We start from the raw sequence: 15791 nt of genomic DNA on the forward strand, positions 1-15791 counted from the left end.
TCCCTGCCTGCCAAGACTTCGCGATCACGAAACTTTGGAGTTTAGAGTGACAGCATCAGCGACGGCCACCCCACACAGCATGGCCCAGCGACACGTGTGCCCTTCAATGGGTGCCTTGAGGCGCTCGTTGATAGCAGATGTAGCAGCCCTGCCCAAATGTTCCACGAGGGCACTCCACAGCACAGCGAAGAGACTGGAAGAGCAAGGCAGCGATGCATCTCCAGCCGACCGTACGCCTTCAAGACGCTCAATGGTCCGACCAAGTCAATGCTGATCAAGACTCAGCGCAAAACACACGCAAAGCCCGGCAAGCGACTGCCCTCAAGCAAATCACCTCGCTCCAGAACCGCCGCATCCAGCCCGGCGCACTCGCTCGAGGCTCTTTTCTAAGCGGCCAGATGGCACGACGAACCCCCCGCTCGCCCTCCACTCCCCTCACCCAGGATGGCTTCATCCCCGAAGACGATGCCCCGGCCGATGGGCAGCCAGACGCGAACCCCCGCTTCGCCCGCAACACAGCACGCCCAACGACGACCCGCGGCTCAACCCCTCCTCCGGGCCAAATGGTTCGCGCCCCCTCGACACTGCGCATAACCCGCCAAGCAGTCGACGGCATCTCTCGTGGACCGGCTCGTGGGCCCATGGTGCGCGGCCCCAACCTACGTGGCCGAGAAGGCGGGCGACCAGGACCGGGTGGGAAGCGCGATGGTGCAAGAGGCAACAACCGTGGTGACGGAGGGCCTCAGAAGCGCAAGAAGAACTCTGGTGGCGATGCGTCAATGCCCACTTCCCTTGCGGACGTGAAGCTTGGCGACACCGTCTCGAAGAGCATGCAGCAACAGCTCCTGCGCCTGCAAAGGAAGGAGTGGGACCGCGTGCCTTACGAGCCCAAGTACGCCAAGGGCAGTTTTGCCGCCAACGAGCTGATACACGCTGGAAGGGAGCTGTTCAAGGGCGAGGCCCCGCCAATCAAGATTTGGGGACCTCTTGAGCGCAGAATCGGTGTTGTAGGCATGTTTGGAGCCGAGGCGACGTTGAAGGTTCGCAGGGTGCCTGATGGGGATGCAGAGCCGTTTGGGCAGGAGGTACTTGAGGAGGAAGAGCCAGTTGATGCCAGTGGCGTAGAGAAAAAGCAGGCTGTGGTGCAATAAAGGGCCATGTGAACTATGTATATTGGAACTGTACATCTACGAATACCAAAGGCTCATGAATGTTCAGGACGTGGCTAGTTGTTTCCATCTCGTGGCTTTCACCGACATCATCACGTCCGGCGCGACGCGCATCGCAGATCATCCCTCCAGAGTCCCCATGAAAAAAGTAGCTCAATCCAGTTACAAAGCATAGAGATTTACTTGGAAGCCCATACGACCTTGTACTTGAACTGTGTGGGGAAGCTCCTATCCGTGATGAGCAGCTCCTCACCCTCTTCAACCAAGTCGACCATCTTCTTTTCTAGGTTTGGACGTGTTTGCTCTTCGAGACCTGCGAGCTGCATGTAGAGCGACTTCTCGCCTGTACGGATGGAAGGCTTCTTGAGTTGCCTGCGATGGTGAGCATACCATGAACGATTTCAGGAGAGTAAGAGAAGTGGATTGGGGAATACGTACGCTTCAGGCCGCTCCGCCAACCCATCAATAAACTCCTGCAGTGTGATACCAGGAGACACCTGAAGAGGACGAGCGATGTTGCCGGCACCACACACGGGACAGTCGTCCTTCTTCTGATGCTCAAAGGTATACGTGTATACGGAGTCGTCGCCAGTGTACATCATGTAGTTGTCTGTGCCGGGGAAACCCATGAACGGAGCAGTGTTCGTTGCCACTTTGAATGCTTCGTTGCAGCAACTCGCCGCCACAATGGCATTCGTACTCGCAATAGCCGGGATAATGTTCTTGACCACGCCTTGCGTCATGCTGTAGGTAACACCTTCGATGTTGAACTCCTTAGCTCGGGCAGATGCCTTGTTGAACAACCAGGTTATGTGCTCTGGGTCGTCGGTGTCGAGAGTAATGTCTTTGCGCTCCTCTTCCCACGCGATGATGTGCGCCCATTCGATGCAATGTTGTGGTTGACGTGGAATAGTTGCTAGTGTGCAGAGTGGCACTGCAGCGCGAGGAGCATGCATGTCGAGCTGACACTCGATACACGAAGTCATGGTTGGGAAGATGACACGGGCTTGGCCTTTGAAGCCCTCTGTTCCTCCGTCGATCAACGGCTTCATTGAGTCCGGATCATTCTCATCCACCATACCAACAAGTGTTGCATTGATCCATCGCCTTGCCTCGATGGAATCCAGACCACATACTATGAGTCCAAATTGCATGTAGTAGCTCTCGTCCTTGTCCTGGATTTTGCCGCAGTAAGGGGTGATCTTGACGCCCTTGACACGCTTTTCGACGAAGGCAGCTGCAGTCTCGGCCTTGTACTTTCCTACGTCTGATGCTCGGAAGAGAAATTGTCTGTTCAAATTGCTGACGTCAATGGTATCCATATCGATAACGTGGATGTCTTTGAATCCTGATAGGGCAAGATTCTTGAGGATCTCACAACCCAGACCGCCGGCTCCGCTGGGATTCGGTAAGTATAGATATCAGAAAAAGGGTCTCAATCTCTCATGATCGAGCGTTGACAAGACATACATGACACTGCACGTTGTTAGCTGTAATGTCTTGTACTTTGGAAGGAATAGGCTCCTTACAGGACTTTAAGATTGCTTAGGTACTCGATCACCTGTTCGCCAGCCATGAATGCGTCCTCGTCTGTAAATGGTCCTTTGCGAGTCAGGAAGTTGTCCAGGTACTTCCTGTCGCATGATATCAGTCAAGAGCTCCGACATTTCCCATGCTTTCGGCTTACCATCGTGCCCGCGGACTGCTTGTTGTGGCGGCACTCATGTTATCGATACTGACAGCCATTCTCTAGAAGCGTGTTGAAGATGAGCGTGGAGATGGCCAAGCGGAGCAAACTGTGGTCGTAGGCATCGGAGTGTAGACGGTCTGCCAAGGCGCTAGGCAGCGGGCTGCGCATGGGAAAGGAAACACCGATTGGGTAAGGTCCACTAAGCGTCTACCTTTCGCATTGTGCACGAATACAGCAAAACACGACGTTTTCCGTGGATGAGTTAACTTGATCAGGGTGTCTGCATCACGCGGTTATATTTGAGCGTCATGACCGACTTCTTGACGGCTGTGTCGACCAAGAAGGTCAAAACTACCGAACCTCTCATCCAGGAAGTAAGGAGCCAGGACATAGAAGAAGAAGCAGTTTCCGTCACCTCTACAGAATTGGCACTTGGAGCACTCAAGAACCAACCCAGTCGGAAGACCGTCAACAATGTCCTGCGCTACCTCACCACAGAAGGATTTAGCCTCCTACTACCGGAACCACTGAACGCGAGCATCGCGCATCAACTCATCAACGACACCATCCCAAATTACTGGAGAACCATCAAAGATTCACCTGAAGTTTCGAAGCTACAAGATATTCTCCGAAATCCAACAGGACTTGGACATCTCAATACCAGGCTTCGGTCGCTTATTGCAGATAGCCGCCAAAAGAAGGCACCCGGTGACGCACGGAATACAGCTGAGCACATTGCCGATACCCTCGAGATATTGAATGCAGTACTGACCGGTGACGATACTTGTCACCGGGTGTTGCGAGATGTCTTAGCATATGGTAAGAACTCGACGCAAAGAAAACTCATCTGGAAGGAGTACCTTGCTCAAGTCGCGTCCGGTCGTCTACTATCGATCGCAGCGGAGGCGGAAGACATACTCAGAAAGAGTGATCAGACTTATCAAGATGCTGTCTGGGTCGCGCACGGCAAAGAGTACGCGGCATGGTTAGGGCGTAATATCGCCATCTTGCTCAAGCGCAGCCTAAGTAGCGAGGAATATCTTACTGCCGTTGTAGAGCTTTGTTCAAAGGCACTAGGCTTGGGTTACACTGGTATGTGGGCGTAATGGGTTTATTTAGCATGTGCTAACAGCTCAGATCAAATCATAAGCTCCCTCCTTCAAGCATTGACTGATAGTGACTCGCTCGAGCGCCTTCCCAACTTCCTATCTCAGATGAGAACTTTTGAGCAGCGGAAGTATCTCAACGCAATAGTTGCGTTTGTGGCCAAAGACTATCTCTCTGTGGAGAACGTTGGGAAAGATGACGCGACTATCACAGCTTCTACCACAATTTCCTCTGCTGCTGCTCTATTTTACACACTCATAAAGGACAGTGACGTTCTCAAGGAGCATCTCGTTTCGTCACTTACGCGATCCACGATACCTGCCCTTGATGAATCACTCTCGGCTCGGCGGAGTGTATTGGCTGCTCTAGCAAGGGATGACGGTCAGTATAGATTACGCACTCCTTATCACTCACAACTAATAGCTTATAGAGACGTTACATACTCTTCTCGAGAATCTGATAAAAACTTTTGGCGATTCTGTATACATCAGGCATACACCAGTACTGCAGCAAGAAGGTACGTGACATTTGTACACCACATGATTACCTTGCGACTACCTAGCTCAAAGACTGGGTCAATCTGAGTGTCTGGTCTGCATTGCACATTACAAACATAGCCAACTAACAGACCCCAGCGCTTGCTCAAACTCTGGCACTATGTAGTGGCTACGTGCAACGGTCGCAGCCTATGTTCCTTACGATGATGGCAAAGTCAACATTTCACGTGAACGGCATGTCGAACCGCATAGGAGCAGCATCCACGCGAGCTCGCTTCTTGGGTATTGCAGTTGGTGGTGCCATTTCCAAGATGGTGGACAAGCCGGATTTTCAACTCAAGTTTGAACTAGAGGGTGCCGAAGCAGAAGAAGCAAGGTGGTATCAAAGTCTTACTGAGGTCGACGATAAAGTTGGGGAAATCGTGGACTTCAAGACAAAACGCCGCGACATTGGACCCGTAAAGAAAGTCCAGTCGAAGCCCAAGTCGGCTCCTAAAGTGTCCAAAGCTGCCGCAGTCACCGAGATACAAGGCCCACGGGTCGTTGAAGTCATGTCAGACTCTGAAGATGAAGATGCAGATTTGATGGTGTACGAGAAGCCAGACTCTGATCCAGAAGACGACACAGACGATCCAACGGCTATCAACCGCAACAAACCCAGCGCGCCCGTCTACATCAGGGATCTGATCGCCGGGCTGCGAGACCAGGAGAACTACGATCGCCATGAGCTCGCGTTAGCTACCGCAGCACCCTTGATTCGTCGTAAGGCCAACTTCGGAACTGAAGTAACGGATCACCTCGAAGAACTAGCCACTTTGCTTACCGGGCTACAAGACAATTCAGAGCTAGAAGGCTTCGAACAGCAACGGCAGCAGGCACTGATCGCCGTACTTCTTGCGAAGCCAGCACAAATGGCGCAGTGGTTCGCTCGCTCTTTCTTCTCGGGCGACTACAGTCTACAGCAACGCATCGCTATGCTCACAACTCTGGGCCTTGGGGCGCGTGAGCTAGCAGGTATGAAGGACAGCTCGACCGATGATCTGGTACCAGCAAAGCCAGACTTCCCTAGCAAACAACTCCCGCCGCACCTCCACAAGATTTACGCCGAGAACAATGATGCACCCACGGTAGCAAGAATCTCAAGCAGCATGGCGCGCGAGATGCTATCACCCATCGCTAGCCAAGCAGCCGATCAGCTCAGCGGCCCCAACATCCTGAAGGTGCGGACTTTCTCTTCGCGCATGGAGGTCGAGAAGAAGCGACACAAGCCCATCCCGAACGCACTTGCGCAGATTGTCGCAGACAACTTCTTCTTCCCGCTCACTGGGCGCTGGTGGCTCCAAGTCCGCGCGAACAGCGACTCGATATATGCGTCTACTCACCTCCTCCCTCCCTTCCTGCAGACTTTGTCATTGTTGTTGAACGCGTCTGGCCCGAATACGCTCGCTCTACCGCAAATGACGCGTGAGTACTGGGACCTGCTGCTGTCGGTGCGCGGGCTCGCGAGCAAGGATAAGAACATCCTGAACGCGGTCCTGTTCGGCTTCTTGATGCTGCTTGAAACGAACGAGAACAAGGAGCGGGTGGCTACAGAGCAGGGTAAAGAGCTTATGGAGACGCAGGCTTGGGTGAGGACGGTATTCGAAGGTTTGGGTGCGGGAAGCGAGGAGGACGAGAGGGTACGCGCGTTGGCTGCTGGCGTTGTGGTCCGGTGCCAGGAGGTAGTTGAGAAGTACCAGAGGAGGATGGCGGGGGCGCTGATGGACTATTAGCGTGGGTGTAGTGTCTTTCGTGCAAGCTCTTGAAAGTCAGATATCGGAGCGTCGTAACGTGCAGGATAGTGAGTGACGATATCTCGCGGTCCATGTGCCGTGACCCAGTAACCTCAAAGACTTTCGTGACTTGTACAAGCGGATGGCTGCGAAGGCACCCACGTTTGAGAAGGTGAGAGTCAATGTGACGCATAAACTCCCGACGCGTGCGCGACCAACAAGTTCCTCCACGAGTGTGTAGCCGCCCTTGAGTCTCCTGGTGAAGGCCTTGTATGGCAGTGATCGTTGGCTGTGCTTTGGGGAACGGTTGAGCCAACAACTTCCTCGCTACACAAGGCAAGTCTTCTTCCTTGAGGCCATCTCTGAGACCACATCAGTTGGACGCACACGAGCGCTCACCGGAAACGAGGGTCTAGACACCATGATAGGCTCGACGGCAAGCCCTAGGAAACTCAACGTCCCGTACAGGAAGAGACAGCCACGTTTGATATCCGTGAGCAGTCAAAAGCCCATAGCAAGCGCAGATTATCGTGGCCTCGGGAGGCTATACCAATGCGTCCAAAGAGCTGACCAGGATTGTGGTATAGTGTGCGGCCATGCATGCTGTAAGAACATGCTCTAAAAGCTCATCGTCACACGCAATGATCACTGGCTCAATCCATACCAATAAATCCAGGCCGACTTATTGCACCTCCAAGAGGAAGTCCGAGAATCGAAGTTTACGACCGTGGAAAAGGAGCGCTGAAGCTCCCGGGTCTTGCGATCAGAGTCTTTTGCAGCGAAGACGACATTCCACGCGCGTACGTTTTCGTGCAATGGTGTCATCAGATGTAGTCTCAATAATGTATCAAAGCGAGCTAGCACACTGTAAATACCAGCGCCACCGTTATCCGACGAGTTGTGCTTCACCAGAAGTGCGAGAAGAGAATGTTGTGAAAATTGATTACTAGAGTAGTCAAATCTAGCCATGATTTTGGTTCTTTGGTTACCCAGCATCTTCTTGTCCCCGAGAAAGTACATTGAGTTTACATTAAGATATTAGAGAACGACATGGGGTCGACTACCTCGGACATGATATCCGATATTTGATCCCTTCTCTTTTTACAATAGCATGCCCGCGGCAGAGCCGAACGCCATGAGGCCAAACAGCACAAGCCCAGCTTTTGAAGACGCACCCTGAGTAACACCCACTGAACTGGCAGCTCCCGTCGAGGCTGCAGCTGAAGTACTTGCACTTGCACTCGTGTCGCTACTGGCACTTGCACTTCCGCTCTCGCTCATCGTCCCGGCCGAAGTCGATTGCGCAGCCGTGCCACTGCTGCTGCTGCTGCTGCTGCTAGCTGCGTCTGGGTCCGTCAAGTTCCTGTTAATCTCGTCGAAAGGCGGGCTACAGATGACAATCTCGACTCTCTTGCTCAAGCATTCTCCCAAGTCCAAGAAGCTCTGATCATCGGTGATCGAGCACAATGCTGTGCAGGGAAATGGGCTGCCTAGTGCGGTGGAGTCGTTGCTTGAACAGCATGCGTACATGTCCCAGAAAGCATGGTCGTTGACGTCAGCGTCATTGCTGATGACACATCCACCGTTGAGACCTTCTGGTCGGCCGATGGGATAGCTGGATGGTTGCGCGGATTGTTCGGGAGCGACGGAATTGGAGGCACATCCTACTACAGGGCCGTAGCTGAATACAGACGGGAACTCTGTGGGTTTGGTGAAAGGGCTGGGCGAGGCGTTTGTGTAGGTGGTATAGATGTAGTTGTAGGTTGTCGTCGGCGTTGTTGCAGTCATAGACGTCATCTTAAACAGCTGTGTTGAGTGTGGTGTGGGTGGAAGAGTCGGCAGGGTCCAGTGTTATTTGAAGAGGCTGAAGGCATTAGTTTGGGATGAAAAGCAAAGAAATAGCCCTCAGCTATGAAGCGACGAACGAGCTGACGCGTCTGGAGAACCGAGTTATATAATACCACGGTGGAAAGAAGCGCTGTCTCGCACGTCGGCTGAAGGATACGAGGTGTGACAGGTCATGATACGAGCTTAGGAGGCCCAATCAAGAAGGTGAGCGTACCTAGGTAGGCTGCCTTCCTGCTTTCTCAAAATAGCAAGCGAGATCATCAGGTTTGCAAAGCACATGAACTTTTCGATGCGAAGTTGGATCCAGAAGTTTGAGGATCTCCAAGATAGCGTTTGGTGTACAGCAAACAAACACGTAAAGTGAATGGATGTTGTGCATGGGGGGAAGCATCTTCGCCAGTGCGCGCTGCAATAGATGCGGGGCTGGCTGGTAGCGCAGCGCCTCAAGTTCTTCGCTGGCTCCGATTGGTCGCCTCTCCGACTTGATGAGACGTGTAGTTGTTCAGCAATCTTCTATGGCATCAGGCCAAATTATGGTATGTGGATACACCAAATCAAGCCGTTCTAAGAGGTCTTGCCACCAACTAGAATTGCTTACCTAGTCAAGATAATATCTATTCACGTGATTAAAGGACCCACAAAGTAAGCCCCCTGCTAGCTGCCTACATACAAGATATATGTCCTTTATCACAGTTGACAGTACCCTTGAAGCCAGCAAGTCACGTCATGTAGAGACGTACAACAGTCTCCTGACAGTTTGTATACGCCACGAGAGTGTAAAGTCGCTTTTTCGGGCTCCTAGGAGAGTTTGTATACGCCTTCGGTGCGTTTCGTTGATGCTCCCAATCCAATCAAGAGCACGGGAGCCCACGAAGCACATTGCAACCATTTATTTGTTTCATGGTTCTTATGGAAAAAGAGAGGCTTGCACAAGAAACAAAAAGCAATTGGTAAACGTTTCGAACGATTGAATTCTCATCTTGGTATCATAGCTGCTAGACAAAATATAGCACATTAACATCATACTAACATCATCACACTCATATGCTTCCAATAACCACCATCTATGCCTTCTCGTCAATAGAGTGGTGGACACCAACAGTACGGTCTCCGTGCACACTGCTCCTCCTCATGGTTGGATCCTTGTCATAGTCCTGGTCAAGCTGGTTCATCTCGTCCTCAGTTTCGTTGAGGTGGTGGAAGAGAATCCAGATGATGCAACCAGCAATGAAGGATGCAACAGCAAGACCAGCAAACATCCACTGGATCTTGGGGTCGACGACGAGCGGGTTGAGCGCCTCAGAAATGGCAGATCCGAAAGCGTTGGTAAGGAGGTACATGGACTGAACGAATGACTTCATGCTGGGCGGGGCTTTGGTGTACGCGTACTCGAGACCGGTGACGGATGCGAAGATCTCAGAGAGACCGATGAGCATGTAAGCACCGGTTTGGGCGGCAATGTGGATGTTGTTTCCCTGGTGAACGCCGTCAACGAGATCAGCATCGCACGCACCGGGGTGCGCGTAGCAAGGCCCGGATTGGTAGATGTAGTATTGGATGACGCAAGCGTAAACCATGGCAAAGGAGGCGATCCAGAATCCGGCTACGATACGGTTGATAGGAGGGAACGGAATCTTGTGCTTGCGGAGCATGGGCATGAGCCACTGGTCAACAATGGGCAGGAAAACGATAATGGCGATGGGATCGAAGTTCTGCATTAGATCGTTGGGAATGCCGTGGCCACGCATTTGACCGGCCTGAGTGACAAAGTTGTTGGAGAAGTTGCCGTAAACGACCCAGTAAATGGGGTAGAAAGCGAAGACCTGGCACGCGATCAGAGCACGCTTAACTTCTTCGACAAAATGATCATCCCAGTTGAGAACCGCAGTTTTGCCCATGCCGGCCTGGTAGGAAGGCTTAGCAGCGTCCATCTTGCGATTCTTGATCATCACCCAGATGACGCGGAAGGCATCAGTGATGATGGATCCCTGAGGAGGTCGAACAACGTAGACCTTGCGACCGAGGACGAGGACGAGCAGTCCAACGAAGAAGATGCAGAGGCAGAGCAGGTAGGCGGACCAGAAATCAACGTCACGCTCCATGTAGGGGGTGGCGAGCAGAGACAGAGATCCGGCGTTGATGCACCAGTAGAAGATCATGTAAATCCTCTGGATAGTAATGGCAGGATCGATGATGACCTTCTCCCCAGTCTTGTCATCGTGGCCAATGACCATCTGCCTCCTCTTGTATTGATCGGCAATCAAAGGAGCAACGTTGGACTTGATACCACCAGTTCCGAGACCAATGACAATGATGGAAACGATGAAACCACCGAGTCCAGCGCCATGGTCGAGAGCGGCAGGGATAGATGTGCAGGTGAGGATGATGAGACCGACAATGTAGACGCAGCAGAAGATGACAATGGTGTTGTACTTTCCGAGGTACTGATCGGCAATAATGGCACCGAGGATGGGAGTAACGTAGCACCAGAACTGGAAGAAGGTGGAGAGACCAGTGGCTCCCTGGTGGCCCATGCCGAGCGCACCACGACCTTCTGAACCGTCGCGACGACGCGAGATGTAGTTTTGGAAGATACCAGAGGCACCGTAGTAGGTGAAACGCTCACAGAGCTCGACAATGGCGACCAAGAAAGCACTCTTGGGGAGAGGCTCTCCGACCTTGCGGAGGGTCCTGAGTTCCTCGGCAGTAGGTCTGATGCCGCCGATGCCGTCATCCTCTTGGACATAGGAAGCAGCATCGGATGCGGAGCCAGTAGTCAGCGCACCGGGCTTCTCGAGGGAAACATGGGCGCCGGCGACGTTGGAGTCGTTGACGGAGGCACCGTACAGATGGGGGTGGTGGTCAGCGACCTCTTGACCGTGCTGGAGTGCCTCGGCGCTGTTGAAATTGTCAGTAAGCTGCGAGTACAGAAAGGTCGAGGAGGAGGGAAGCAGATGACATACGCAGTAGTCTCATGGGCGGTAGCCATGGCTTCAAAGCTCAATTGCAACCAAAGACGGAGTCAATGGAAAGGCAGCCCAGAGTGAGTGTGACCTGAGGTAGAAGAGAAGTTCCGGTAACACCTGGAGACTTGATAGAAGCACGAAGACAGGTCGATTATTTAACCCACGCCGTCGCTGAGCACGCGCGGAACCCGCCTGCCAGTCACGTATCCAATGGCGCCGACGTTCGCCTCTGTCGCTCGAGGGCTGTGGAACCAAGCACGCACAAGCACTCTCGCCATGACCGATGTAACGTCTTGATAGCTCTGCTGCTAACCACATGGGCGTAGTTGTCCGACACAAAGCCTGTCCAAGCCTTCCCTTGGCGGCTTAGTTGCGCCATGGCCCGCTCGGCGTGCAGTTAGCCGATTCGCCTCCAAGCCGAACAGCTGCAAGCACCTGCCAAACATGGCAATGGCATGCGGTCATCTTACGTTGATGTTTTGGACAAAACAGTTGGTTACCACACTCCATCACGCCCTGCCGGGCTGCCGGGCCCTGTCCAGTGTGAATGCGTGCGTTGTGGTTCGCCCGTTTTGCTGCGGCGGTGGGCGACCCTAGCACCTCAGTAGAGTAGACGAGTTTTTCGAGCTGCAGTCATACTGACCGTGCCGCCACAGAGATAGGAAGGCATCGGCAATCCTGCCACCAAGCAACCAACACACTGCATTTCCAATCGAGTCTTGATCGGTCCATAATCTTTCGAGTCCCCAGCCTTCCAGACACTGACATGTGGAAAATTTGCCTGGCCGACCCACCCCGATTGCGGAAGGTAGAAATAGTTGAGACATTCTCTCGGGGTTCAGGGACCAAGATGGCCGAATCTAGCGACCTCGGTTTCTTCCCAGACTGTCCCGAATACGCACTAATTCGGGCGACGCCGAGGGGAGAAATAGAGAGATAAGCTTCTGACCCGCAGTGGAGCTGTTCATGGTCGTTTCGTCTAGTTGCGCTCGATTGGGGGGATCCAAGCCGTGACATGGCCAATGAGTCTGTAAGGATCTCCGCATTGCGCGCATATCATACGGGCTGCTTGGTGGGGAATTGGAGCGGTAGTTGAGTTTTCGATGGTGGTGGGGCGTCTTTGCTTTGGTAGCGGTGACTGAGCATCAGGCGAGAGATGGGGGGGTAAGATGGGGACATTTCCACTCGACATTCTGTATTGAATTTCTCTGGTCATGCCAAGGACGCCTGTGTGTTACAGGCCATGGCTTCGGTTCACGTCAGGCCCAACTCCGTTGCAACTGTCATTCCGCGTCTGTCATGCCATGCAATTTCCGCTACAAGAAAGGCTAAGCTGCAGCGCCCAGCCACGGAAGGCGCGGTCAAGCTTTCTTACCCACACAAACTGCCTGTCAGCGGCGCAGTGGCGCGCCTGAATCTCGGGTCGCCTACACGTTCCTTGTATAAGCGTACAATTCCCGCGTTACTCCCGGCCCTGCCCTTGTCTATGCGTCGTGGTGTTGTGTGTGCCTGTCCCCAATGCTTCCAGAAGGGCCACGCCTGCAGCTGCAGGGCGGAAATGGAGGATAGCGACCCACGGTGCAACCCACGCATCTGGAAGCTCGTTGTCCTAGTGCCCACACAAACTCCATAATATAAGCTTGATATGTGCTCGAGGCCCTTCGTGTCGCAGGGCCTGAGTGTGGAGACCTTGCCCATATGGGTATACTACCCACACCAACGTGCCACCCCGTCAGCATGGGGCACCTGAGACACGCGACTATTTCCTCCAGTGGCAGCTAGTGCTTTGTTGGAGAGGTTGGTGTAAACGGTCAAGAGATAAGAATACGAAAGCCGAGTCACGTTTCGCCATCACTTCTTCTTCTCCTTCATCACCATCTTCGGATACCTTCTATTCCTCTAATGCATTACAGCGCCGTCCACGACCATTCCATCCTCTACTCGCCATGCATAATTGGCGACCAACATGACAGCCCAGCCTTTTGATACATGGGACCTCCCAAACAGAAGAGACATTGACAAACATATGCGTCGGGGTACTGTAACGAAACTAATAATACACTCAGTGACATTGAAAAAGGAAAAAGAGCAAGTGCTCATGAAGAAGGCGCGTTGGGGCCGGTAGTGTTGGGGTCACAGCATTGCTTTCCTCCACCGCAGCTGTCGGGGCATTCTAGCAGGCATGCATCAGGGCCGCCCTTTACGCTAGGGTTCCTGCTGATACGACCGCCATCTTCCGCGCCGCTGTCGTCGGATCCATGTGCCGAGTGGTCGTGGCTGGCATCAAGGCAAAACTCGGGCTGGATGGTAGAAGAGTGAATGCCGTACTGGTGGAGGCATTCGCGGATTTGGCGTGCGAGGTCCATGTAGCGTGCTGAGCCCTCACCCTTGAAGTCAAAGTCGACCTGGACGTGCAGCGATGCAATAAGCTTCGTGTCTGACAGTTGCCAGACGTGGAGATGGTGACAGGAGACGATGCCCGTGAGGTCAGTAATGTCCTCGGTGATGTCGTCGATGGAAAGGTTCTCTGGAACGGCCTGCAGCAGGATACGAGAAGCAGCCTTGCACAGAGGCAAAGCAGACAGAAGGATAATGACGGTGATGAGTAGAGACACGGCGGGGTCGGCATACATCCTCCAGGAGAAGTCGGTGAGCCAGATGAACAGAGCAGTGCCAATAACACCAATGTTGCCGAGAGCATCCCCCATGACGTGTAGAAAGACGCCACGCATGTTGAGATCTGCGTGAGAGTGGCCGTGGCCACCTGCGGATGCCTCTTTCTTGGGCTGGTTGTGGTTGTGGCCCTTGTGCTGATCCTTGTAGTTGGTTTTGCCATTTCCGTGTGAGTGGTCGTGCGAGCCGTGGCTCTTGGGCTTGGATAGAAGTGAAGTCTGCTCAGTAGGCTCGTCGTCATCTACGACATCGTTGTCCTCGTCATCGGCCTCGTCGTCGTGGGCGCGCGAAGACTCGATGATGCTGTTTCTGAAGGACGAAGGGTGAACGTAGATCTCGTCGATTGTGGCGTAGTTGCGCGAGTGCGATCGGCTGTGGCGCTTGTTCTTCTTTCCAGGAGCAGACGAGCGGCGTGTGTCTGCGTTGGATGGGAATGAAACACCGTTGGACTTTGTGGGTGTTTGAGTGAGGTTTGACGGGAAGCCGATGCGGTTCTGGGGCAGTACATCCGCGATGTTACCGCTCTCATCGGCGACGACGTGGTCATGCGCGTCTACATCGTGAGCGTGGCCCTCCTCGGCGTGTGAGTGTGCGTCGTGTCCATGGGAATGGCCGCCGTGGCTGTGGCCGTGGTCGTGGAAGAGGAAGAGACCGATGATGTTGGATGCGAGACCGCAGGAACCAACGATAAGTATGATGACGGGGTGCGAGACGTCCTGCGGCTCAACGAACCGCTGGATGGCCTCGAGGAAGATGGAGAGACAAAGGGCCACCAGGAAGACACCGTTGATGAGGGCACCTAGAGTCTCGGCACGTTGCCACTGCTCCAACGTTAGCATAGCCGTCGCGCACCAGCAATGGGGCCACTTGCTCCGTAGGTGTATGTCTTTGAGTTGGTCTTTTGGCTAGCCACCTTGACTGCCCACAGCCCGACCAGGAGCGAGATGACATCGTTCAACTGCGCGGGGGGTCAGCACGCGCTTCGGCACCTGAGTGAAGCCAGATATATACACACCATGTGGAACGAGTCGGCGACCAGCGCCAGAGAGTGCACCGCATAGCCCGCAATCAGCTCGACGAAGAAGAAGGCCGTGTCGATGGCGAGCAGGATCATGATGCGCGTGGATTTGGAGAGCCCCATGTTGGCGGTATCGGAGCGCTCTTTGCGCTGCACTGGGGCAATGGGGTTGGCGTCGCGAGAGGTGCGACCGACGAGGCTTTGAGGCCTTATGTACGATGGCGGAAGTGGCCAAGGGGCGTTGTCGTGTTGGGGTGTTGGAGAGTTGGGGAGTTGGAGTTGGGGGGAAAGGGCTGGGCTCACGGTTCGCACGGTTGTCGCGTAAGGATTTGGGAAGCGGAGTGGCGTTGTTGCGTCAGGCCTCACCCGGCACACATGTGAGAGCTAGCCGTGTTTGCAGCCAACGGCCCACATCTACATGCACTACTACCTAAAGCAGTACAACTTTGACCGTCTCACATTCGCAAACTCTCTCACTCTTTTCTTCCGCACCTCTCCAGCATGTACACAACCATACGCTGCCAATACATCCACAGATGCTAGCAAACTTTTCCAACGCCTTCCTCTGTAGTTGCCGAGGTGGAATATTGCTCCACAAGGCAGATGAATGCTCTCCCTGTAGTTGTCTAGTAGAATGTTTATTTTTTTTTTCCCTTGTATAGCGTGCAGCGCGTGCCGCTATGCCGCAGTTGCACAGTCAATTTGGCTAGTTGCAAAGGGTCTGAGTCAAGCCCACCGCCGACGATGACATACCGTTGGTCATGTGCTTACTTCTTGAGACACGTTCCAACCTTCACGCCATACAAGGGAAAAATCGAAGCCACCCCTGTAGTCGCCTAGGTACAGTGTCGCCATATAAGCGAAGAATGATTACTCTCTGTAGTTACCCAGTAGGGTATTCGATTTTTCCCTTGTATGGCGTGCCTTGGTGATACTTGTCCATTTCCTACACGACTACCTCTGCGCCATAGCGTAGCACGTCAATCGCCATCCGTCTCGACACGGACAACCATGCTTGTTACTCATTCCCAAAGTACGTCTTCTCAATATC

At 53.5% G+C, this 15791-nt stretch overlaps 5 protein-coding genes across 5 annotated transcripts; 2 read left to right on the top strand and 3 right to left on the bottom strand.

The window, feature by feature from the left end:
* Positions 1–65: 65 nt before the first annotated feature.
* Positions 66–1153, top strand: ACET3X_006911 (uncharacterized protein). Its single transcript, XM_069453093.1, has 2 exons — positions 66–230; positions 286–1153. Exons 1-2 carry the CDS (start codon positions 80–82, stop codon positions 1149–1151), a joined length of 1017 nt encoding a protein of 338 aa, XP_069305679.1. The 5' UTR covers positions 66–79; the 3' UTR covers positions 1152–1153.
* Positions 1154–1348: 195 nt separating this feature from the next.
* On the bottom strand, positions 1349–2915 carry ACET3X_006912 (uncharacterized protein; the record flags this gene model as incomplete). Its single annotated transcript, XM_069453094.1, has 4 exons — positions 1349–1541; positions 1608–2567; positions 2699–2803; positions 2857–2915. 4 exons carry the CDS (start codon positions 2913–2915, stop codon positions 1349–1351), a joined length of 1317 nt encoding a protein of 438 aa, XP_069305680.1.
* Positions 2916–3167: 252 nt separating this feature from the next.
* ACET3X_006913 (uncharacterized protein) lies at positions 3168–6235 on the top strand (the record flags this gene model as incomplete). Its single annotated transcript, XM_069453095.1, has 4 exons — positions 3168–3951; positions 3997–4347; positions 4397–4483; positions 4602–6235. 4 exons carry the CDS (start codon positions 3168–3170, stop codon positions 6233–6235), a joined length of 2856 nt encoding a protein of 951 aa, XP_069305681.1.
* A 2803-nt stretch (positions 6236–9038) lies between these two features.
* ACET3X_006914 (uncharacterized protein) lies at positions 9039–11072 on the bottom strand (the record flags this gene model as incomplete). The annotated part of the gene is made up of 2 exons (XM_069453096.1): positions 9039–10981; positions 11047–11072. 2 exons carry the CDS (start codon positions 11070–11072, stop codon positions 9148–9150), a joined length of 1860 nt encoding a protein of 619 aa, XP_069305682.1. The 3' UTR covers positions 9039–9147.
* Positions 11073–12927: 1855 nt separating this feature from the next.
* ACET3X_006915 (uncharacterized protein) lies at positions 12928–15052 on the bottom strand. Its single transcript, XM_069453097.1, has 3 exons — positions 14738–15052; positions 14594–14680; positions 12928–14543 (listed from the first exon to the last, which is right to left on the bottom strand). Exons 1-3 carry the CDS (start codon positions 14861–14863, stop codon positions 13146–13148), a joined length of 1611 nt encoding a protein of 536 aa, XP_069305683.1. The 5' UTR covers positions 14864–15052; the 3' UTR covers positions 12928–13145.
* Between the last annotated feature and the right edge of the window lie 739 nt (positions 15053–15791).

Source organism: Alternaria dauci, chromosome 6 (genome assembly GCF_042100115.1).
Source record: "Alternaria dauci strain A2016 chromosome 6, whole genome shotgun sequence".
NCBI classification, from domain to species: Eukaryota; Fungi; Ascomycota; class Dothideomycetes; order Pleosporales; family Pleosporaceae; genus Alternaria; species Alternaria dauci.

Coding starts and splice junctions, on each gene's coding strand:
- ACET3X_006911 (XM_069453093.1), top strand. CDS start 80: ATGGCCCAGCGACACGTGTGCCCTTCAATGGGTGCCTTGAGGCGCTCG. Junction 231..285: donor CGATGCATCTCCAGCCGACC/GTACGCCTTCAA, acceptor ATCAAGACTCAG/CGCAAAACACACGCAAAGCC.
- ACET3X_006915 (XM_069453097.1), bottom strand. CDS start 14,863: ATGGGGCTCTCCAAATCCACGCGCATCATGATCCTGCTCGCCATCGAC. Junction 14,681..14,737: donor TCGCCGACTCGTTCCACATG/GTGTGTATATAT, acceptor CCCCCCGCGCAG/TTGAACGATGTCATCTCGCT. Junction 14,544..14,593: donor CAAAGACATACACCTACGGA/GCAAGTGGCCCC, acceptor ACGTTGGAGCAG/TGGCAACGTGCCGAGACTCT.